Consider the following 25,273-nt stretch of genomic DNA (forward strand, 5'->3'; position numbering starts at 1 on the left):
TGGTCTTTCGAATCCTGACTGTTGTCCAAAATGTTAGCGAATTTTGTATCATTTTCAGACTTAATAAGTTTCCTATTTAAGTCTTTATCTAAGTCATTCATAAATATGTAGAATAGCCTAAAAAGCAACTCTAGATCCCTGGGGCATTCCAATAAAAGCCCACATCATTATATTTATTACATTTCATATCAATTCTAAATCCACCTATATCACATATGCTACAATCTTCTCCATTTTGTTCATGAATATTGTACAGAAAATTTTGCCACATGTCTTGCTGAAGTCCAGGTAAGTTATTTTTACAACATTCTCCTGATCTACAAGACTAGTAACCTAGTTTAAAAAAGAAAAAAAAGGAAATGAGATTAGTTTAACAAAATCTCTTGATGAGCCCATGCCAAAATTTTCAATGATCCCTGTTGTCCTTTCTAAATTTTCTCAAACTAGCCCTTTAATCATGCATTCTAGAATTTTGCCAGGAATTAAAATCTTGCCATAGGATCAAAGAATCATATATCTAGAGCTTGATGGGACCTCACTTCATCCCATATATTTAACAGATGAAGAAACTGAGGCCCAGAGATGATGTGACTTGTCCAGTGTCAAATGGGTAGAATTATAAGAGGTATTTAAACCCAGTTGCACTGCATAGCCAATATTCTTTCCACTATATTCCACCTTCCTCTCCTTTAAAAACAAAATTAGGACATTTGCCCATATCTGGTCCTGAGGCACTGATCTCCTCTATTTTTTCAAAGATTGTTGCCAAGGGAGCTAAGACGGTGGAGTAGCAGAAAGCAATGTAGTCTGAGCTCTCACAGGACCCCTCAAAACAAACCTAGAAAATACACTAGACTGAATCCTCATGGGGAGATCCAGAAAAAAAGAAACAGTGAAACCTTTGTCAGCTCAGGTCAACATAGGGAGACAGAGAAGTCTGGGGAAAGAGTTGGAACAGGAATATACAAGCACACTACACTCCAAAGACTAGGGAGAGCCTGTACACCAGGGCAAAAGGAGGTTCCATACCCATACCAGGATGTCCTTAGACCCAGACCAGGGCATTTTATTGGGGGCAGTTGCCAATTTGTAGCTTTGTCACCCACTACCCAGTTCTAGGTCACAGATTCAAAGTGGACTGAAAAGGTAAAGGGGGAGTAAGGCTTGTTCCCAGAGTAGGGAGGTCCAAGAAAGGAAAAAGTTCAGAAATAAGTGGCAGCATTTTGGCTCAGACATCAGGAGCAGAGCAGGATTTCAGTTCTGGCATTTAGCCAGGCCTGAAGAGGAATAAGCAGAGCAAGAATCCCAGACCAAAGGAGAGCCTACAGTTCTGTCACTGAACCAGCAGGGCTTTCCAGTTGTCTGAGAGGAGCTAAGTTCAACAGCATCTGCTGTTGCTCAGACCCAAACTCAAGTCAGAAACTTGCAGAGCTCAGACCAGGGAAGTAGCAATCAGACTTTGTCCTAGATCAGAATGCTTTAGGAGCACTGAAAGCTTTCATGTCCCCAGTCTAATGTGAGGTCCTAGAATAATGCAATACTCAATACCCCCAAGAAAGCAGTAACAGGCCTAGCCCAGACATTTTTCCCACAAGTCCTATTAAGCCCAGCTCTAACTTTTGAGTCTGAAGTCAGGAAGCAGTTTGGAAGAAAAGGCAAACAAAAATGAACCCTGCTATAATGAGCTGTTTATTATGATGACACAAACCTAGAAGGGAACAACTCTAAAACATCTACAAACAATGCCTCAGAGGAAAACACAGCTTGAGTACAAACTCAACTAGAAAATCTGAAAGAGATGAAGCTAGAGTTTTTTAAAAAGAGTTTAAAAAAATTTTTATAAATGAAATGAGAGTATTTGAGGGGAAAAAGTTGGAAAAGAAATGAGAGCTATGGAAGAAAGAACTGGAAAGGGAATTAACAGCTTGGCACAAGAAGCACAAAACCTTGCCCAAGCAACAAACTCCCTGAAAATTTGAATGGACTGAATAGAAGCCAATGACTCTGTAAAACAACAAGAAATATTAAAACAAAGTCAAGAGGCTGAAAAAAAATAGAAGAAAATGTAAGGTATCATAGAAAAAAACAACCTAGAAAATTAATCAAGGAGAAAAAAAATTAAAAATCATTTGAGCCTTTGAATGCTAAGACCAAAAAAAAGAACATAGACATCCTATTTCAAGAAATAGTAAAAGAAAATGATCCATATCTCTTAGAGCCAGAAGACAAAGTAGAAATAGAAAGAATCTACCAGTTACCTTCTAAAAGAAACCCCCAAATGAAAACTCCCAGGAATATATCTATATCTATATCTATATCTATATCTATATCTATATCTATATCTATATCTATATCTATATCTATATGTATATCAGTAAGGCAAGATTCATGACCTCAAGGATGACCATGAACATGTCTGAATGGTTTGGAAGGCAGAGGAAGTATAACATTTATTTAGACATGAGAAAATCTAATACCAGGACCAGTAATTGCAATTCCACATAGTAGCGATAATATTCCAAAGCCAGTAAGCCCACCTCAATGTAGCAACAAGGAAATTATAATACAATATTATAGCAAGGAGCCAAGTCATCCTGTAACCCTCCCCACTGCTAGGGCCTTCCCTTAAACAATCACTCAGGAATCCTAACTCTCAGTTCAGCACTTTCTTCTGCAGCTCTGTAGACTCTGAGTTCCTGCTCCTTCTCCTTGGGCTAAATTCTTATTCCTATAGCTCTTGCTGCCTGAATATTCTCTTGATATCTGCTTCTGAATCCTGCTGCTCTCAGTTCTGGGCTCTCTTTTTATACAGCCCTAGCCAGCATCTGATTGACTAGAATTTAGTGCACACACCTTTGGCTCTGGTCTTAGCAACTCCTCTTAGGGCCCTGAGGGCTTCACACCCACATAGGCTTAACTAGGAAAAGGGTGTGGGCCTGGGGCCTCACACCTAGTTAATGAAAAGGTGTGGGCCTACCTCTAATCAGGCCTCCCTTTGTTGGCCCTACTTGAGGCCTATTCAATGGGCTGGAAAGATCTTTCACTTACTGATTGACCTTACAACATGATAGCTACATCAAAGAAAAAAGTTCCAAAAGCGGTCAGAAAGAAAAGGATCCACAATCAGGTCACTTGTGGTTTAGCAGCCACCACTGAAAGGGAGTGGAAAACTTGGAATATGATATTGCAGAAGGCAAAGGAAAGCATTCCTGATGAAAAGAGCAGAGCTGCATAAAACAGCAATGAAGAGAAACAAAAATAGGTAGACAAAAACAAACAATGATAATTGAATGAGAATAAACTACTTACATTCTAATGTAGGGTTCCTCCTCTGAGCCCTAACATCATCAGGGATCATAGAGGTACCCTAATTAATTAGACAAGACTTAGGTGTGGTTCTATTAAGTCTTGATGATCTTAAGTGGAGAATGGAAAAAGAGAGGAAGAGGAATATACCAGCAGGGGGAAAGGGGAAGGAAAGGAAGATTAGTGAAAATTATCTCACATAGTTAAGGTATACAAGTAGATGTCTATACAAAGAAGGAGAAAGGGATGAGGGAAGCAGCCGACACTTCAATATCTCTCTCATCTGCACTAAAGGAAGGGAGAATATGCACATGTAGTTGGGTACGGAAATGTATTTCATTCAACAGGGAAATAGGAGGGAAAGGGGGGAAGTGGAGGAAGTTGGAGGGAAGGTACATTAAGGGGGTGATTAGTCCTAATTAAAACAAACTCTCAGGATATACAAAAATATTTATAGCTCTTTTGAGGTCTTAAAGAATGGGAATCTGAGGGAGTCTCCATAAACTAGGGAATGTATGAACAGATTACAGTATATAAATGTGATGGAAAACTTGTAAGAAATCATTAAGGGGATGGTTTCAGAGAAACCTGTGAACACTCATATGATCGGATGCCTGATGAAGTGAACAGAGCCAGGAGAACAATTTATACAATGACAGAAATATGATAAAGGCAAACAACTTTGAAAGAATTAGGAATTCTTATCAGTGTAATGACCTCTCACAGTTCCAGAGGACTAATGATAAAGCATGCTACCCATGTTTTGAGAGAGAAGTGAAGGACTCAGAGTACAGAATGAGATATATATTTTTTAATATGGCCAATGTGGAAATTTGTTTTGATTGACTATACACATTTGTAATCAGGTTTCCTGGACCTTAATGAGTTAGAGGACTTCTACTATACATGTTGGTAACAGGATTTGTTTTCCTTTAGTTCTTAGATTGGGGGGTGTGGATAGGGGTTGTTGGAGAGTGAGAAGGCAGATTTTTGCTGATGGAAAAAGAGAAAATATAAAAACAAGTAAATCATTGCCAGTAAGGGGGTGCCCATCAACTGGTGAATGGTTGAACAAATTATGGTATATGAATATGATGGAATACTATTGTGCTGAAATGATGAAGGTGATGGCTTCAAAGAGTCCTTGGAAGACTTATAGGAACTGATGCAGGGTAAAGTGAGTAGAACTAGAAGAATGCTTTACACAAGAACAAAAACATTGTAAAGATAAACAACCTTAAAAGACTTAAGACCTCTGATCAATGCAATGACCGATGATGCTTGATTCCAGAGGACTCATGATAAACTATTCTATCTACCTCCTGACAGAGAGGTGATGAATTCAGAGTGCAGACTGAGACAAACAAATTTTTTGGACAAGGCCAATGCAGGAATTTATTTTGACTGACTGCACATATCTATTACGAAAACAGATAAAAAACAAAGACCATTGCCAGTGTCTCAATAGTCACATTTTCCAGTATGTTCAGCATGATGAGATGTAATTTCTCCAGCCATGGTAACTGGAACTCATTGAAAATAACTAGGTGTTTTCTTTCCCTATCTTCACTTATTTTAGGTTTCAAGTACTTGTTGAAATAAGCTATTTTACTTTTTCCTGCCCAGTCCAAAGATCATCCTCCTCCATGGAGAAAAAGAAGCAGGCAAGATAAAAGTTATGTAATTGTACCTTCTTTCCATAATTATTACCAACCCATTCACTTCAAACAGAGACCTTTATCTTCTTAGATCTTATTCTTGCTCTTGACACAGCTAGTAGAAAGCCCTTTTTTGTGGTTTTAGAATTCTTCAACAGCCTCAAGCTGTTTGGTAATTGAGCAATCCAATGTCCACTTTGCTGATTGAGGGGCAGCTAGGTGGTGCAGTGAGTAGAGCACTGGCCCTGGAGTCAGGAGGACCTCAGTTCAAATTTGGTCTCAGACACTTGACACACTTACTAGCTGTGTGACCTTGGGCAAGTCACTTAACCCCAATTGTCCTACTTCCCCCCCCCCCCCAAAAAAAAAGAACAGTTTTTTGATTTGTAGCAACAATTCAGCTAGGGGCTGCTGTAGGGGTGTAAGACCCAACAAGACCAGCAACAAAAGCTGCCAGCACAGGTTCTTTTGATCTGCTTTACTAAGGAAAGTAACTTTAAGGGGTTAACAATCTTACTTTAATCTGACATACAAATATCATTCATTTAGTTCAGGAGGAAAAGCCAGCACCCTGAACTTCAGAGCAAATACAAACAAATTATAAACATACATTAGAAACAGACCAAATCACAATTTATAGTTACCAGGAAAACATCAACATCTGGATTCACAAGCTGGAAGGCTCTTAACGACAGCTGTCCAGAGTCTGCACTTCAACACTCCTCCATGAGTGAGAGCCCCAAGCAAACAACTCTGTTCTTTCTCTTTATACCATCCTTAGCCATCACCTGATTGACCAGAATTTATATGCATACTATTGGCTCTGGTCTTAGCAACTCCCCTTAGGGTCCTGGGGGCTTCCCAGCCTCTCTCAAACTAACAGCTAGTTTGCTTACCAGCCTGGGGCTTCATACCTAATTAGTAAAAGGGCGTTGGCCTGGGGTTTAGCACCTAGTTAGACTCAATCAAAGACACTTAATTTAGCACTCTAAAACAGTAAAAAGGTCTCACCTTACTTAATATTACACTATTGAAGCTAGAAATTTTGTATATTCAGTACAGAAGGTCAAATGCACATTTGCTTCCTCCAATAATCCAACTCTCTTATCTACAAGTCTTAGACAGAAAAGCCTAATACGGGAGGAAAAAACCTAACCAGAAAACAATTAACTAGAATACAATTAATTAGAACTCTCAATTCCATCTTTATGCAGTAAACTTTTAGAAGAAAGAGATAAATCATGAGCAATTAAGCTTATCTCAGAGATTGTTCAACAAACCACTTACCAAAAAGCTTTGATGGCTTCCCATTGCCTACTAAATTGAATTAAGTGCATATTTATTAAGTGCCTGATTGTAGAAGGCACTGTAACCAGCACTGAAGATGAAAAAACAAAACAGTCCTTATCATGGAGATGATTATATTCTAGTGGGAGGAAATATATGTATTAAATTCGTTGTCTCAACTGGTATAGGGATTTAATTCTCAGTCAAGAAATGCCCTCTATCAATCCAGATGACCAGTCCAGCCCTGCTTTTCAATGTATAGTCTTGAGGGGCTCTTGGGGCACTGAAAATAACATGTATATAAAGAGATGCAAACTATATAAAGAAAGTCAATTCAGAGACAGAGATAGAAAGAAAAAGAGAGAGAGAAAAAGGGAGAGAGAAAGAGATGGGGAGAGAGAGATAGACAGAGAGATGGAGAGAAAGGGAGAGAGAAAGAGAGAGAAAGAGAGAGAGAGAGAGAGAGAGAGAGAGAGAGAGAGAGAGAGAGAGAGAGAGAGAGAAAAGAAGAAGAAGAAATGGCCAGGGCAGAGTCTTGGCACATACCCACAATTGGTGGGACAGGGAGGGAGTGCATGAAGGAGGTGGATAATGATTTATCAGGAGTGACTGAGTAGCAAATGAAACAGGTGGGATAGAACCAAAAAGACAATATTGCCATGAAAAAATCAGAGAAGAGAATAACCAAGAGGTAATGGTGGTTAACAGTATCAAATTGCTGCAGACATGTCAAGAAAGATATCTCTCTGAAATTACTAATGATCTCTTAACTGCCCAACCTAATGGTCTTCTCTCAATCCTTATCTTTCTTGACCAGTCTACAGCCTTTGACAAGATCGATCACCCTCTTCTCAGATACTCTCTTCTCTTTAAATTTTCAGGACCCTCCTGTCTCCTGGTTTTTCTTCTACCTGTCTGATTGTTCCTTCTCAGTTTCCTTTGTTGGATCTTCGTCCAAGTCATGCCCACCAACTATGGGGGTCTCTCAAGACTCTACCTTGAGTTTTCTTCTTTTCTCCCTCTATATAATTTCATTTGGTGACCTCAACATTTCCCATGGATTCAATTATAGTTTATATGCTGATCTACTTATCCACACCAACCTCTCTGCCCTCTTCCAGTCTTTCATATCCAAATGCCTTTTATAAATCTTGATATGGAGGTCCTGTAGATGTCTTAAACTCAATATGTCCCAAACTGAACTCATTATCTCTCCTCTCAAAACCTCCTCTATTTCTAACTTCCCTCTTACCTTTGAAGGTGTCCCTATCCTTCCAGTCACCCAGGTTCACAAACTAGGTGTCACCCTCAACTCCTCACTCCCTCTCACTGTCGATAGCCAACCAGTTGCTATGACCTTCATGACAGCTCTAGTATATGTCCTCTTCTCTGCTTTGACAATGCCACCATCCGGTTGCAGTCCCTCACTCATTGCCTCATGCCTCACCTATTGCAATAGTCTCTGATTGGTCTCTCAGTCTCAAGTCTTTTCCCACTCTAACCCATCCTTCATTCAGCTGTCAGATTGATCTTTCTAAAGCTGAAGTCTGACCATATCGCCCCCCCACCTCCATTCAATAAATTTCAGAGGCTCCTTATCACCTCCAGGATAAAATATAAGTTCCTCTGGTGTTCAAAGCTCTTCATATCCTGTTTCCTTCCTACCTTTCCAGGTTTCTTACACCTTTTTCTCCTCCTTTGACTTAATGATGCTATCCTCCTTGTTTTTCCCTGAACAAAACACTACATCATCTGACTCCCAGCATTTTCACTGCCTGTTCTCCATGCCTGGAATGCTCTCCCTCCTCATCCCTGCATTCTAGCTTCCCTGACTTCCTTCAAGTCTAAGCTGGAGTCCTACCATCTACAAGAAGCCTTTTCTGGTCCTTCTTAATCTTAGTGCTTTCCCTCCAAAGCTACCTCCAATTCATTATGTCTTGTTTGTACATAGTTGCTTGCATGTTATCTCCTCCATTAGACTGTGAGTTGCTAGAGAGCAGAGACTGTTTTTGTCTTTGTTTGTATCCCTAGTGCTTAGCATAATGTCTGGCCTATAGCATGTGCTGTAAAATGCTAGTCAACGGAAAGATGATTGATAAAAATCTACTAGAATGAGGAGTTAGATTTTTGATAACTTTAGAAAGTTCAAGTTCAGCTAAATAATGAAGTTGGAAGCTAAATTGCAAAGGATGGAAAAATGAGTTAGAGAAGAGGAAATGAAGATAATGAATGTAGATATCTTTTTTCAGAGTTTGACTATGAAAGGAATGAGATATAGGATAAGAGATACAGGATGTTAATTTGAAGGGATGATAGGATGCATGAAGGGGCAGCTAAGATAGCACAGTAGCTAGCATATTGGGTCTGGAGTCAGGAAGGCTCATCTTTCTGAGCTCAAATGTGTCCTCAGACACCAGTTGTGTGACCTTGGGCAAGTCACTTAACCCTGATTGTCTCAGTTTCCTCATCTATAAAATGAGCTAGAGAAGGAAATGGCAAACTGCTCCAGTATCTTTGCCAAGAAAACCCCAAATGGGGTCATGAAGAGTTAGACATGAGTGAAAAACGACTAAACAACAACAAAGGATGCATGAGGGTTAAAGAAAGAAGAAATTTGAGAATGTAAGCAGTAGGTAATAAGTCAGAGAATCGGCATGACATAGTTAATAGGGCACTGAACTGGATATCTGGGAGATATGGGTTCAAATCTTACCCCATTTACTTACTAACAGATGAAGCACAAGATGCATCAGAATGTTGTTGTTGAAACTGCTTCTGCCCCCCTCTCCCAATTCAGATCCCAAGGCAGCGATTATTTATTAATATTCTCCTCTTGGGCTCTCTCAAAGGAGCCTGAAACCTTTCCCTCTAGGCCTAGGGGAAAGCTCCTTTCTTTACAATTTGTTTACCTTTGTTTTCAACAATTAATTTTGTCATTTAAGCCAACAGTTTTTATTTGTGGTGTTAACTACTGGCAGGTTAATCTGGATGATTTGGGAATTCAATTGAGGAGAGGAAATTCAGGGGAGTGGCCCAGGAGGCAATAGAGATAGATTTAAAACTGATACCTTTGTATTATCTCTGGCTGGAGACTCAGAGCTGGAAAAAAAAAAAAAGATAGGGAGAAAATTATGGATTCGTTTGTGAGAATTTCCCAGAGCAGAAAGAATGTTTATATTGGGAAACCCATCTAGGCAATGAGTCAGTTGTAGGGAAGGGGTGAATAGAATAGCTGAATGACTCTGTTTACCTCATCATAACCACAGAAAATTATTTTGGCCGCTGTGTGAAAGACGATTTGGATGACAGAAAGATTTAAGGGAATGAAAGTAGGGAGGAGTATTATTACAACAATCCAGGTGTGTGGTGAGGAATTGGATTTATGTAAATGGAGAGAAAGAGACAAATGGAAGATGTTTTAAAAGTAGTCAATAAATCAAAACAACTCTCAGGTACTACATCTCTCCTGTCAGGTTGGCTAACATGACAAAACAGGAAAATTGTAAATGCTGGAGAGGATGTGGAAAAATTGGAACATTGTTACGTTGCCGGTAAAGTTGTGAACTGATCCAGCCATTCTGGAGAGCAATTTGGAACTATGCCCAAAGGGCTATAAAAATGTTCAGACCCTTTGACCCAGCAATACCACTTCTAGGGTTGTATCCCAAAGAGATCACACAAGTGGGAAAAGAACCCATATGTACAAAAATATTAATAGCGGCTCTTTTTGTAGTAGCAAAGAATTGGAAATCAAGGGGATGCCCATCAATTGGGGAACGGCTGAACAAGCTGTGGTATATGAAGGCAATGGAATACTATTGTGCTATAAGAAATGGGGAAGATACAGACTTCATAATAACCTGGAAAACCCTATACAATATAATGCTGAGTGAGGGGAACAGAACCAGAACACGATACACAACCACAGATATATGGATTCTGTGATGACTAACCCTGACAGACTTTGCTCTTCTCAGCATTACAAGGTTCAAAGACAACTCCAAAGGATGCATGATGGAGACAGCTATCTACATCCAAAGGAAGAACTATAGAGTTTGAATGCAGATTGAGGCACACTGTATGCTCTCCATTTTTTTCCCCCTTGGTTTTTCTTTTTTTTTTCTCTTTTGTTTTTGTTTTTGTGTTTTTTTGTTTTGTTTCGTCTTTCTCATGATTCATTCCATTGGTCATAATTCTTCTTTACAATTTGACTATTGTGTAAATAAGTTCAATGTGAAGTTATATGTAGAAGATATATTGGATTCCATGCCGTCTTGGGGAGGGAGGCAGGGAGGCGGGGAAGAAAATCTGGAACTCAAAATTATGTGAAACAGTGTTGTAAACTAAAAATAAAAAATCTTAATTATTAAAAAAAAGTTGTCAGTAAGGCAACAACTACATATGGGAGGTGAGGTAAGGGAAAAGGCCAAAAATTATTCTGAAACCTGGGTCCAAAATCCTCAGGCTTGAATTCAAAACTCTTTTCAGTCTGCCTGGAATCTCCCTACCCTGAATTTCTGTCTGTTGACATCCTACCCATCCTTCAAGACTGAGTTCAAATGAACTCCTCCAGAAAGAGAATTGATGAATCTGAATGCAGATTGAAGCATACTTTTAAAACTTTCTTCATTTTTCTTGTTTAACTTTATTCTGTGTTTTCTTTTGCAACATGACTAATATGAAAATATGTTTTGCATAACTTCATGTGTATAATGGAAATCAAATTGCTCACTTTCTTAAGAAGGGGGAGGATGAGGGGCAGCTAGGTGGCGAAGAGAGTAGAGCACCAGCCGTAAAGTCAAGAGGACCTCAGTTCAAATCCAGCCTCAAACACTTGATGTACTTTACTAGTTGCGTGTCCTTGGGCAAGTCACTTAATCCCAATTGTCCTGCCTTCCCCATTCCAAAAAAATAAAAAAACAAAAAAGAAGGGGGAGGATGGGGAAGGAAGTTGTAACTCAAAAATTTTTCAATATGAATGTTAACATTGTTTTACATGTAATTGGGAAATATTTAACAAAATAAATAAATATGTTTTTTAAAAAAGACAGTTCAAATGCCATTTCTTCTATGAAGATTCCCTGATTTTTTCTAATTGGAAATTCTTTCCTTCTTTGAAACTCTCACAGAACTCTGTAATTCTCTCGTGCGCTTTTGCTCTTTTTCATTATAATAATAATGATAGCAGCCAACATTTATACAATGTCCCCAAAATCTTAGTATAATTTTAAACTATTAAAGCTTAAAATTACGTGATTTTGGGGATACCTTGTATATCACTTTTTTTCTCCTATTTCTCCTCAATTTTTTTTTTTTAGCTATTCCAAATGTTTTAATATGAGTTCTTTGGAAGTCATTTAAAACATGAGTTTGTGAGGATAAACTCCACTGGAGAGAGAGAATACAGAAAGCAGGTAGCCACAGAGCTGAGGACTTTTCTTGATTTGGGGCAGCATCTGAAAGTCCACTGTTTTCTGATAAGCCTTGCGCTGCTCTGTAATCTTGTATTTCTCCTTTTCTGTTTCAAAAATATCTCTCTCTTGGTGTCTAGGTTTATGGAGCCTCCTCTTCTTGAAGTAAGCATCAGTAAGATGATTTGGAATTTTTACACCTGAAATGTTAACCCTGGTAGAGATGGCAATGACAAATTTCTGATAGGTCCTTCTCAGAGGAACACGGTTGATGGTCAGAGGTCCAGTCACCAGTAGCAAGCCACTAGAGCTGCTTCAGGAAAACCACTGGCTTGCCCCTGTGGTGGCCAGTGAGCATGATCAGAATGGTGCCTGTGCTGGCTCGAAGCCTCCTCACATGCTGGCTGAAAGGCTTTTTGACATGACTTAGCAGCTTTCTAGGCACATCCTCAGTAGGGTAATACCTAGGCATTTTTTGAATCTTTACCACACAGGTTCCTCCATTCTTATCACCACCAACTGGCTTTGAGGTAGTAGCAGGCACTTCCTCTTTCTTTTTCCTTTCAATCCTGGTGTTTGGTACAGCATATTTTCCACTCGTCCATGGCTCTCCCAGAATACATTGCAGACCTGGAGTATCTACCAATCCCTAGGCCAAGACTGGGTTCCTATCGCAATGCTTTCGAGGCTTTTTCACCACCTTTTCAGTCACATCTTCCTTTTTGTTCTCTCTTTTTTACTTTTTGACCTTCTTTTCCTTTGGTTCCTTTGGGGGCTTTTTGTCCACCACCTTCTCTTGAGAGAAGGGAAAAACCCCCAATTCTTCAACATTTTTATTTAAAGTTTTGAGTTCCAAATTCAATCTCTCCTTCCCCTTCTTCCCGTCCCTGAGATAGTAAGCAGATATAGGTTATATATGGGCAATTATGTAAAACATTTCCATATTAGTCATTTTATACTAAAAAAAACTCAAATAAGAGAAAAAAAGAAAGTGAGAAATAGCATGCTTCAGACTGTATTCAATCAATATCAGTTCTTTCTCTGGAGGCAGATAGTATGCTTCATCATTAGTCCTTTGGGATCGTCTTGGATCATTGTATTGCTAAGAATAGCTAAGTCAATCATAGTTCTTCATTGAACAATATTGCTGTTACTGTGTACAATGTTCTCCTGGTTCTGTTCATTGCACCATGCATCAGTTCATGTAAATCTTTCCAGGTTTTTCTGAAATCATCCTGCTTGTCATTTCTTACAGCACAATAATATTCCATTACAATTATATACTATAGCTTGTTTAGCCATTCCCCAATTGATGGGCATCCCTTTGATTTCCAATTCTTAGCCACCACAGAGCTGCTATAAATATTTTTGTACAAATAGGTCCTTTCCCCTTTTTTGGATGTCTTTGGGATATAGACCTAGCAGTGGCATTGATGGATCAAAGGGTATGCATAGTTTGCTTGCCCTTTGGGCATAGTTCCAGATTGTTCTCCAGAATGGTTGGAGTTCAGTTCATAACTCCACCAACAATGCATTAGTGTCCCAGTTTTCCTACATCCCTTCCAACATCTAACATTTTTCCTTTTTTGTCATATTAGCCAATCTGATATGTGTGAGGTGGCACCGCAGAGTTGTTTGAATTTGCATTTCTCTAATCAATAGTGATGCAGAGTGTTTTTTCATGTGACCATAGATAGCTTTGATTTATTTGTCTGAAAACTGCCTGTTCATATCCTTTGGCCATTTATCAATTGGGGAACGACTTGTATTTTTATACATTTGACTCAGTTCTCTGTATATTTGAGAAATGAGGCCTTTATCAGAGATACTTATTGTAAATTCCCCCCAGTTTTTCTGCTTTCCTTATACTTTTAGTTGCATTGGTTTTATTTGTGCAAAACCTTTTACATTTTATATAATCAAAAATCATCTATTTTATATTTTCTAATGCTCTCTATATCTTCTTTGGTCCTAAATTCTTCCCTTATCATAAATCTGACAAACTATTCCTTGCTCTCTTAATATGCTTATGGAATCATCCTTTATGTGTAGATCATGTACCCAGTTTGACCTTATCTTGGTATGCGGTGTGAGATGTTGGTCTATACCTAGTATCATTTTAAGAGTTACCTAGTGTTTTCTTTACAATGTCGCATTTGATCCTAACAAGCCTGTGAGGTAACTACTACAGGTATTATTCACATTTGACCCATGAGGAAACTGAGGCTTAAGGTATGTGCTCCTCATCACGTGGGTAGGAAGAATCAGAGGCAGGATACAAAATCTGATGTCTAGAATTCCAAGTTTGAGTTCCAGTGTTCTATTTATCTTCCACTGTGTTTTTACACAGCATAAGTGCTTAAATTAATTTTGTTAAATCGAATAAAAATATTTAGCGCAACACGGGTCATAATTACTGAAACCTTCCCCAAAAATTTCAGAGGGGCATGTGAAAGCTGAACTCCTGCAAACACTCCATAAATCCTGCCGGGGACTTCGCTTGCAGATTGGAGCCCAAGCCAGCAGATGGAGCCCAGCTCGCAGAAACAGTCAAGAGGAGCCAGAGATAACCCCTTAAGCAAAGGCACAGAGTTTTTCTCCCCAGCAACACCCATGCAGCCACTCAAGCTGGCAAGCGAGCGCTCCTCCACTCAGAAGGCACTTTCTTGTTGCTTCCCAAAGGGCTCCGGGCTTTCCCTCCCGCCCCCAGGCTCCAGGTGCCTGAGAAACTACTCGGAGGGAAGGTGGGAGGAGATCAGCCGCTGAAGTCTCTTCGCTGCATCGTAGCATCCTTTGGCTCTCCCCCGCCACTCCCTAAAGGGCTGGCTGGCTGTCTCCAGGGAACACGGGAAAATGCCTTTGCTTGCGGGGAGATTAGGTGGGGATGATGTCAGCCTAAAGGAGACTAGGGCTGGCCAGCTACCTTGCCCAACTCCGTCCACTGCAAAAAACCACCTGGGCCTTTTTTTATGCCTCGGTTAGCATCTAGGACCTACAGTCATTTAGCCAGCAGGTGGTGCTGGGTGGTCAACTTCTATGAACCCCGGAGAGGAAGGTGGGGCTGAATCTGAGGACTCCCCGCAGAATGGGAGGGAGATAGATAGATAGATAGAGGGAGAGAGAGAGAGAGAGAGAGAGAGAGAGAGAGAGAGAGAGAGAGAGAGAGAGAGAGAGAGAGTGTGTGTGTGTGTGTGTGTGTCAGTGTCAGTCACAGTCACAGCACCCCCACACACAGGTCCACCTGTTCTAGGCTCCTGCTTCCTCTCCCCTCCCCAGGGCTTCAACACTCCTCCGCTCAGCGGGGCGCTGCGGGGGTGAGAGAATAAGTCCTAAAACATACTTGGCAGTGAATCTAGGGGGAGGGGTGGGAGACTACAGCTTCAGAACATCGGAGAGAGCTGGGGCCGCGGAAGGGGAAGAAGGGAGGAGGTACAGCCCAACAGGCACACCTGGTGTTCTCCTGGAACCTCTCAGGGAACCGAGGTTAATTGGACGTGGGAGGCAAAGGTGGCCGCCTCCTCTCCACTCCTCCCCTCTCTTCTTTTCTCTCCATCTCCTCCCCCTTCTCTTCATTCCCATAGTATCTGGAGACAAAGTCCTGTCCTCTCGACATGGCTTGCTGAGGGAGAAACCCTAAGGCTTTGAAGGGGAGTAGGGGCTTTTTTTTTTAACTTTCCTTTCCTTCTTTTTCAATGGGAAGATGCCTGGGCTTAGATTCTGAGGTTGTGGTGAGCCAGGGGAACCTCAGGGTTATGGTGGAAGGTGGGATACTAGGAGAAAGGATTCCATTTTCCTCCTGCTCCCTTCCCTCTCCCCTTACTCCAAGGAGCATTCTGTTGTGAGAGGGCATTTTCATAGGCCTTTCTCATTGCAAATTAAAATGTGGTGTGGTGTTGTTCAACCATGTCTAGCTCTCTGCTGACCCTATTTGGAATTTTCTTGGCAAAGATGCTGGAGTGGTTTGCCATTTCCTTCTCCAGCTCCTTTTACAGAGGAGGAAACTAAGGCAAAGAAGGTTAATTGACTTGCCCAGGGTCACACAGCTAGTAAATGTCAGAGGCCAGTTTGGACTCAGAAAGATGACTTTTCCTGGCTCCAGGCCCAGCACTCTATCCACTGAACCATAACCATCTAGCTTCCTCCAAAATATGGTGTAGTAAGTAGGGAAAAAGCCAGATTTGGAAGCAGAGGATGTGAGTTCAAATTCTGATTCTGTCACTGGAAGTAGGACCTGAAGCAAATCGCCTTATAACTCTGGGCATCATCAGCTCTCATATCTGTATAATGAAGGTATCTATTTATATGGTACCAGGAACTATACTAAGCACTTTTCAAATATCATCTCATTTGATCCTCACAGTAACCCTGAGAGATGGGTGCTATTATAATCCCCATTTTACAGATGAGAAAATTGGGCCAAACAGAGGCTATTGACTTGCCCAGCATCACACAGCTACTAAGTGTTTGAGAATAGATTTGAACACAGGTCTTCCTGACTTCATGCCTAGCACTCTATCCATCCTACCACCTAGCTGCTAGATTGAATTAAAGCATTTGTTAAGTGTTTACTACTTTCTAGACAATGGGCTGACTAAGCTGGGGGTGCACAAATAAAAGCAAGACAGTCCCTGCCCTCAAGAAGCTTATATATTAATGAAAGAAGACATACATAAAAAGCAGTTGAAATGCAGGAGGGCATTGGGATGAAAGAGGGTCCTAACTGGAGGAGGTAGAAAATTAGTCCAGAGAATCAAAAGCTGAGCCAGGTTAGAAATGAGTATGATTGTTGTAGGCACTTCCTCAAATGGAGGTACTTGGGGGAATTTTACCACAGAGAATATAAAATACTCTTCTCTGCAAAGAGATGGCATGAGAGACAAAGAACAAAAAGAAGGGGGTGGCAGTCAGGAGAGCTGAGGCACACAGAGAGGGTCAGTGACTCTCCTGCTAGTTATTAATAAGGGTCAGTAGCAAAAGTAGAGACTTTTGCCTTTTTCCAAAGTCATTATCCTCATTGGATCTCATCCTCTATGGATGAATAAATTCACAAAAGGTGTCTATTTCAACCTGAGCAACATAAAAGAGAAGGCAAAGACAAAGGACATTAGCATAGAGTACAAGCCTGAAAAGACACAATGAACAAGATATACTTGGACAGGAAAACCTCTGGTTCCTCCCTACTCATAGAATTCAGTAGCACATGTGATGGGGTATGGCAATTCAGTGTGACATCCAACACTTCTCTCTCAGGACTGGCTTACTCACACCAGCCTGCATTCAGGTTGGTAGATCTGGGGAGTTTTCGTGGAGGCCGGGGGATGGCCAACAGTCGCTACATGACCACCACTCATTTTTAGGGTCCTAGAGGTAATGTTGGTATGGAGGAAATACATGTCTAAAGTTAGGACTCTAGTTACTAAGGCTTCGCCAGTGTCCTTCTATTTTATACAAACCAGTCACAATGATCCTATTAATTCTTAATTATGAAACATTTACAAAGCAAGGATAAGAATAGCACAACATTTGCTAAATAGATGTCAAAATAATCAAACATGATAATCTACCTGTAAACCTTGGTCATTTCCTCTTACTTTTGTACCTGCTGTTCAGCGGGGAAGAAGAACAGTTAGTTACAAAGAGAAACATAGCAATCGGGCTATGTTTGCATGTATGTATAAGGAATATGAATTGTTATTACATGCAATGGACTAGTCATGACTTTGCACTGTGGCCTGGACATCTATGGTCTTTTTAGGGAGCAATTTGTCCTATGCATTACCTGCTCCCTGAGACCTCTACTTTTCTGACAATCTACTCTCTTGCTAGATACAACCACGTCTCTACTACTCTTGGGTCACTGAAGTGTTAAACTCTTAGCTAACAACTTTAAGCCTAGAGCTTCCCAGTTCTGATTCCTTAGCTAGAAAATGAGGCAGCATGGCATTCTTTCAATGAGAAGTTCCCATTAGTCTTAGGATCTGAAAAACTATTCAGGTTTTGCTCTTTCTAGACTTTGAGGAGTTTTCTCTCTCTCTCAAGATATAGGGAAAAGTAAAGAACAATATAGGCAAGACTTTGAGGGGTTTCTCCTCTCAAGCTATAGGTTGAAGGTTCTTAAGCTGGAATCCATGGACTTGCTTATAAAAAATATCTTGATAACTATAGTTCAATATAATTGGTTTCCTTTGTAATCCTATGTATTTTTTAACATACATTTCTGAACAAGCGGTCCATAGGCTTCACCAGATTATCTAAAGGACCATGATACAAGGAAGGTTAAGAATCCCAACTTTGCCTTTTTGGGTTCCTGGCTTCCAAGATGACAAAGAAGAGGAGGAACAACTGGCGCACCAAGAAGGGCCGCGGCCACATGCAGCCCACCCGTTGCACCAACTGCGCTCCCTGCGTGGGGAAGGACAAGGCCATCAAGAAATTTGTAATCCGCAACATCGTGGAAACTGCGGCGGTCAGGGACATCTCCGAGGCCAGCGTCTTCGATTCCTATGTGCTGCCCAAACTGTATGTGAAACTACATTACTGTGTGAGCTGCGCGATCCACAGCAAGGTAGTGAGGAATCGTTCCCGTGAGACTCGGAAGGATGGGATGCCCCCGCCCCGATTCAGACCTGCAGGTGCTCCTCCCAAACCCCCTCCAAAGCCCATGTAAAGAGCTGTCCATCAACATTCCTGAACCGATCAGAGGAAAATAAAATGGTTGGTCTATCTTAAAAAAAAAAAAGAATAAAAGAATCCCAACTTTGCATGATGCTAAATAGTAAGGTTACCTTTTTCCCAGCCAGCAAGTATTTCAACCATAGACGTGATTCTTTTTTGCTCTAATTAATTTTTTCAAACAACAAAGCTTCCTACCAATCAGATCAGCTCCCCACAGCACAACAGTGCCTCTGTCAGAAAATGCCTCAGCTCCCATCAGCCTCTCAGATCCAGCAGCTTTCTAGCTCCTTAGACTTCTGTTTTTTTTTCTTCTTCTGTCTTCTGACATTTCATCTCTGTAAGCAGGTTCTCTTGAAGACTTCTCTGATCTCTCTCCTGTGATAAAATTCGTTGGTTGCTGACTCCTGATCTTTTGATCTGGCTTCAACTGTCTTAAATCAGGGTCACCTCATGTGTAATGACCTATCTTCAACTTAGGTTGAGAAACTCCACAATATATTTCTGTCTGAAGACACAAATAGTTATTATACAATAGTATCACAATCCTCAAACAATTCTTTGATAGTTTCCTAGCAATAAACTCCAAAATCTTGGGAAAAGTCACATTCAAATTAGTTGCTGGGAAATGCACTGAAGACAGCTCTATAATCAGTCGGTATTTTATGCCTGTCTTCTCAGTGGTCCACTCAGAAATCTTTTGTCAAGCACTTTTGTCTGAGAAGCTGCTTTTTCTCTTAGCCCAGTTTGTGTTTCTCCTCAACCTGCTTTTCTCAGTGTTTCACATAAACTGTCCATTTTGTGTCCCTTTAAGCAAATAAAATGTCTGCGTAAGAAAGGAGCAGTACCTTGTATGTTACAAGCCTAGCAGACACAATGAACAAGGTATATTTGGAGATGAAATTTCTGGTTTTTCCTGCAAATGGAGTTCTATTTGGCTTTATAGACAACTTTTAGATCTATTCCCAAGGCCGGTGATTCTTGGGAACCAAATTGTTTTCTTAGAAATGAATACTAGGCTTGGTCATCAATCTAATGCCTCAGTACTCAGTTGAGAGAGATCTTCATCGGCTTTATAGAAACATAACTGGAGATTTGTCAAAGTCTCCTTATAATTTTTCTTCATCTGGCATCTCCAGGGCTAAGGCCACTGAGGGCTTATGCCCTTAAAAGGGCAGACTATGCTTTGTTTGTAGGCCTGCCCCACATTGTGAATCTGGAGATGATTGATTTAGATTCAACAAGTAAAACTGCCCATATTAGCCTCCCTATCAAGTAGTCCTCCTATGTAGTTATTTATTCACAGAACCATCAGATGGACTGAACTAGTAAGTCTGTTAAAAGAGAACTCACCTCTTAAGTTTTCTTAAGCATGCTAGCTCAGAGACTTTCCCTTCCCATCCCTCTTTCCCCCACAAAAAGCAAGGAAGATTTCTGTTTATCTTCATAGAAAAAAGTATTACTCAGGAAAAAACTGCCAAGCAACTTGCAAGTATAAATCTCTTATTTGTGCCTATCACCTTTGTGTTAGGAGGCAATGACCATTCACCGAGGACTGCAGTTGGAGTTGGGACAGCTGGTTTCTGTACTGATTGGACACTAACCAGTCTATGTGGCCTTGGGCAAATCACTTGGGAATCTGTGCTTACTTCTCTATGAAATGGGGATAATGACTCTTAGCACACTCACAAGATTATACTGAAAATCAAATAAGACAATCTCTGTAATGTCCTATATAAATGACAATTATTATTATTGTTAAAGTGCAGCCAGCTCCTGAGGGAGGTGGTTGAATTGCTCACCTGAATCTCTTTTAATGATAGGACAGGTCAAATTCATGGTTATAAGGGATGACTCTTTGGGAGGGAAAAGAAGACAGAGGGAAATCTAAAAAAATGTGAAAACAGAATATATCAATTAAAACCTAATTTAAAATAATGGAAATGTTTTGGGAATTGCCCGAGAATTGTGATGATTTGAGAGCCTGGGGACTGATGGGGAGGGTTGGCAGAGGGGTGGATTTCCTGGTGTCAGTTCTGGCTCTGAGACTGGAACCTATTATTATGTCTTCTAACCACAATCTTGCCACTTGAGTAGATTTTGCTAGTTCCACTCCATGATAAATCTGACAAAGAATCAATGAATCCTTCTGCTGACCTCTACTCCTCTCCCTTCCCAACTACCCTTTTCCTGATAGGGATTCACTATGGTGCCCCAGTGACAGATTAGAGTCCAAGATGGGGGCCTGGGAGCTATTGCAGATCCAGTGGTGGATGGGAAAGGTCATGGCATGGATCATGCTTCGTCTCTCTGCATTAACTAAATTGTGTTGAATTCAGGCTACTGGGCTGAGCCAGAATCTCTGAAAGGAGAGCAGCCCCTGCCAAAGAGAACAGGTTTAGCTATGTTTAAAGGAGTCAAAATCCTTGACACTTTCACCTAGAACTTCTGTAACTAAGAACAGTGCGGGATCAGTCTAATACCCTCCCCTGTTTCACATCAAACCCTTCACACAATCTCAAGAAATCCTTAAGGGAATAACTCCCCTCCCCAAAATGGAGTCCCCTTATGGAAGTAACTTTGAGTGGATTGTTGTTCTGATAAATGAACAGAGGTAGTAATTCTGCTGAAGGCTAATTCCCAATGCCCTCCCTCTAGATAGGTCTGATTATACTTTCCCCAGACATGAAGTCAAGGTCAAGGGGCCCCAAGAGACCTCCTCTCTTTCTCTCAGAGCAGCCTTGGGGCCTGCTGTTCTCCTAGGACGAATTTCCTCCTTTTGTTTTCTCAGTGACTCCTTGGGCTGGTGCTGGGTTACCAGAGGCCTCCACCCTCCCCTCCGAGACATTTTCTCTTGTAAGTTCTTCGGGGGAAAAGGAACCTGGGAGCAGGATTGCTGAAGGGTAGTGGTGCTTCCTAGTCCTACATCCCTCAAATACCAGTCTTCTCCTTTAGTCTTCCCATCCCCCAACTCCTGCCCCAGGGCCCGTTCCCCTGACACCCCCACACCCGCAGACAGTTCTGAGCCCAGCTTTCTGATGAGTCAGCAGAAACACTGGTGGCTCCTGCCATCTGTTCTGATGACGCACCGTGAGTCACGGTCTACAGAGAAGCCACACCAAGCCCAAACCCCCGCCTAGTTCCCAGAGACTTTCAGAGAGGAGGGGGGTGGGGAGCTTGGCCACTGCCTCTCCTGTCCCTTTTCCCTCCCCACCCTCCACCCTCTCTCCTTCTCCTCCCTTCCTCCCCGAGCCTCCCCCAACCCTCCCTCTCCCCTCCTCCTCCACTCCCTGATGGCCAGTCTCCAAACTGACATCAGCCCCTGGCCGCCCATCTGCCCTCTGAGTCAACAGTTTCCGAAGCTGTGCAGGCTGCCAGGGCCCGGGAGAAAGAGCCACCCGAGGGCCGAGGTGGGGGAGGGCAGGGAGGGCGTGGGCGGTAGGAAGGGCAAAGCTGGGAGCCTTTACCAGAAGTCACCCCGCTGGGGGAAAGGAAGGAGGGTGGGCGGACACCACCTGCAGAAATCTAACCTGGCCAGGGCTTGGCAGATGATAGAGGGAGGGAGGGAGGAAGAGACAGAGACAGAGTGGGGGCGGGGGGGGGGGGGAGGAGAGGGGGAAGGGAGAGAGAGAGAGGGAGGGAGGGAGGGAGAGAGAGCTTTCCCCCTCTCCCTGCAGCCTCTACACCATCATTGATCCAGGAGCCCAAAGCCCAGGACCACACAATATATCAGTGTCACTGGTGGCAGGGTGGGTAGGAGGGGCAGGGTCCACGATGGCTTCAAGGAGGGGAACTCTGAGGTCTTTGGCCAAGACTGAAAGTGGGAGATCCCTGAAGTCAGGATTCTGAGAGAGGAAAAGAACTGAAGGATTGGGAGATCTACAGCACTCTAGGGGATTTGACTGTCGGTTAGCTGCTCTTTTCTTCTAGAGATAGCAGGATTGTTCCCTGGCACTCTTGGAAACTCCACCTAGTATGTCTCAGAAGCTGGGAATTTGCCCAACCTGCTTGGTGGTCCTTGGACCTGGAGTAATACTAGTGTCTAACCCAAATCACCTTTCTCCAAAAGCTCAGACTGCTACACTACAGGCTTGAGAAGATTGAGAAGGGGGCTTATCCCATTCTAAGCTAATAAATAATTTGTCTACGATTGGCTATCTACAATGCAATCTGCTAAAGAGTCACTCAAGTGAATTATTAATCTAGCCTGGCATTTGAGGAAAGATTTCAAGGAGTGCAGGACAAAGGGAGCCCAGGAGAGAAAGTGAAGTGATGCTGGTTAGTGTGTTTGGACCATCTATGATTCTTCCCTCTCTCTTTCCCCCTGTATTCAGTAAGCTTCCTACTACAGGATGAAATCCCTTGAGGGAAAATCTTATGTTCTGGAACATATTCAATTGAAGGAAAAGGAAGGAATGGAAGGAGGGAGGGAAGAAAAGAAGGAAGGGAGAGAAGAAAAAAAGGAAGGAAAGAACAGAGAAAAGGAGGAAAGGAAGGAAGGGAGGGAGAGAAAAAGGAAGGGAGAAAGGGAGGGATGGGAAATAATTTTGAAAGGAAGAAGGTAAATTTGTCAAGTAAGTTACAATTTTGCTAGACTTCAGTTTCCTCACCTGTAAGGTGAGGAACTTGGACTTTTTATTTAGGGCAGGCATACTCACCTTGGGGTATGTGTACCCTCCGGGTACATGAAAAGCTTATCAAGGAAGTATGAGAAATATTGATAAATAACTATATTAGCCAATTAAAATATTCCAAAAGTAGTGGTTAGTGAAAAATATTATACAGGGTGTCCCTAAAGTCTGGACACATAGGAAAATTGATGGCAATGTGGAGTTATTTCTTTTTTTTATAATTAGATTTTTTATTTTTAGTTTACGACACTTAGTTTTACATGTCCTTGTTTTCTTCCCTTCCCTCCCCTCCCTCCTGCCCCCCAAGATGGTCTGCAGTTCTATATAGATTCTACATAAACCTTTGCATTAAACTTATTTACACAATAGTTATGTTGCAAAGAAGAATTATGACCAATGGAATGAATCGTGAGAGAGAAGAAACAAAACCAAAAAGAGAAAAAAAAGAGAGCGAATAGTTTGCCTCAGTCTGCATTCAGACTCCACAGTTCTTTCTCTGGATGTAACTAGCTTTTTCCATCATGAGTCCTTTGGAGCTATCTTTAAGCCTTGTATTGCTGAGGAAAGCCAAGTCTATCAAAGTTAGTCATCACAGAATAAATATGTCTGTGGTTGTGTATAGTGTTCTCCTGGTTCTGCTCTTTTCGCTCAGCATCAGATCACGTAGGTCTTTCCAGGTTACTATGAAGTCTGTATCTTCCCCATTTCTTATAGCATAATAGTATTCTGTAACATTCATATACCACAACTTGTTCAGCCATTCCCCAATTGATGGGCATCCCCTTGATTTCCAATTCTTTGCCACCACAAAAAGAGCCGCTATAAATATTTTTTGCACATACAGGTCCCTTTCCCACTTGTGTGATTTCTTTGGCATATAGCCCTAGGAGTGGTATTGCTGGGTCAAAGGGTATGCACATTTTTACAGCCCTTTGGGCATAGTTCCAAATTGCTTTCCAAAATGGCTGGATCTGTTCACAACTCCACGAGCAATGTATTAATGTTCCAATTTTCCCACATCCTCTCCAGCATTTATCATTTTTCTCTTTTGTCATGTTAGCCAATCTGGCAGGAGAGATGTGGTACCTCAGAGTTGTTTTGATTTGCATTTCTCTAATCAACAGTGATTTAAAGCATTTTTTCATATGCCTGTAGATATCCTTAGTTTCTTCCTCTGACAACTGCCTGTTCATATCCTTTGACCATTTTTCTACTGCGGAATGACTTGTATTCCTATAAATTTGGCTCAGTTCCCTGTATATTTTAGATATGAGGCCTTTATCAGAGACATTGGTTGTAAAGATTTTCTCCCAATTTTCTGCTTCTCTCCTAATCTTTATTGCATTGACTTTGCTTATATAAAAACTTTTCAGTTTAGCATAATCAAAATTATCCACTTTGCATTTTATAATGCTCTCTATCTCTTGTTGGGTCATAAATTCTCCCGTTTCCCATAAATCTGACAGGTAAACTATTCCTTGCTTTCCCAAATTGCTTATAGTATCAGCCTTTATTCCTAAATCATGTACCCATTTTGACTTTATTTTGGTATATGGTGTAAGATGTAGGTCTATGCCCAGTTTCTGCCATGCTATTTTACAATTTTCCCAGCAGTTTTTGTCAAATAGTGAATTCTTAACCCAGAAGCTGGATTCTTTGGGTTTATCAAAGAGTAGATTGCTATGGTGAGTGACTTCTACGTCTTGTGTACCTAACCTATTCCACTGATCTACCACCCTGTTTCTTAGCCAGTACCAGGTAGTTTTGAGGACTGCTACTTTACAGTACAGTTTGATATCTGGTATGGCTAGGCCATCTTCCTTAGCATTTCTTTTTATTAATTCCCTTGATATTCTGGACTTTTTGTTCTTCCAGATGAATTTTGTTATTATTTTATCCAGCTCTGTAAAATAATTTTTTTTGGTAGTTTGACTGATATGGCACCGAATAAGTAAATTAATTTTGGTAAAATTGTCATTTTTATTATATTAGCTCGGCCTAACCATGAGCAACTGATATTATTCCATTTAATTAGATCTTACTTTATTTGTGTGAGAAGTGTTTCATAATCGTGTTCATATAGGCCCTGGGTTTGTCTTGGCAGGTAGACTCCCAAATATTTTATAGCGTCTACAGTAATTTTAAATGGAATTTCTCTTTCTATCTCTTGGTGTTGGACTTTGTTAGTAATGTATAGGAATGCCAGGGATTTTTGTGGGTTTATTTTGTATCCTGCAACTTTGCTAAAGTTGTTTATGATTTGAAGTAGTTTTTCACTTGAATCTCTAGGATTCTCTAAGTAAATCAT

General features: G+C 41.2%; 1 protein-coding gene across 1 annotated transcript; it reads left to right on the plus strand.

Moving 5' to 3' along the window:
- Positions 1-17,981: 17,981 nt before the first annotated feature.
- Positions 17,982-18,329, plus strand: LOC118833879 (40S ribosomal protein S26-like). Its single transcript, XM_036741298.1, has one exon. It carries the CDS (start codon positions 17,982-17,984, stop codon positions 18,327-18,329), a length of 348 nt encoding a protein of 115 aa, XP_036597193.1.
- The last annotated feature ends 6,944 nt before the right edge of the window (positions 18,330-25,273 follow it).

The sequence above is a fragment of the Trichosurus vulpecula genome, chromosome 1, assembly GCF_011100635.1.
Source record: "Trichosurus vulpecula isolate mTriVul1 chromosome 1, mTriVul1.pri, whole genome shotgun sequence".
Taxonomy (NCBI): Eukaryota; Metazoa; Chordata; class Mammalia; order Diprotodontia; family Phalangeridae; genus Trichosurus; species Trichosurus vulpecula.

Coding starts and splice junctions, on each gene's coding strand:
- LOC118833879 (XM_036741298.1), top strand. CDS start 17,982: ATGACAAAGAAGAGGAGGAACAACTGGCGCACCAAGAAGGGCCGCGGC.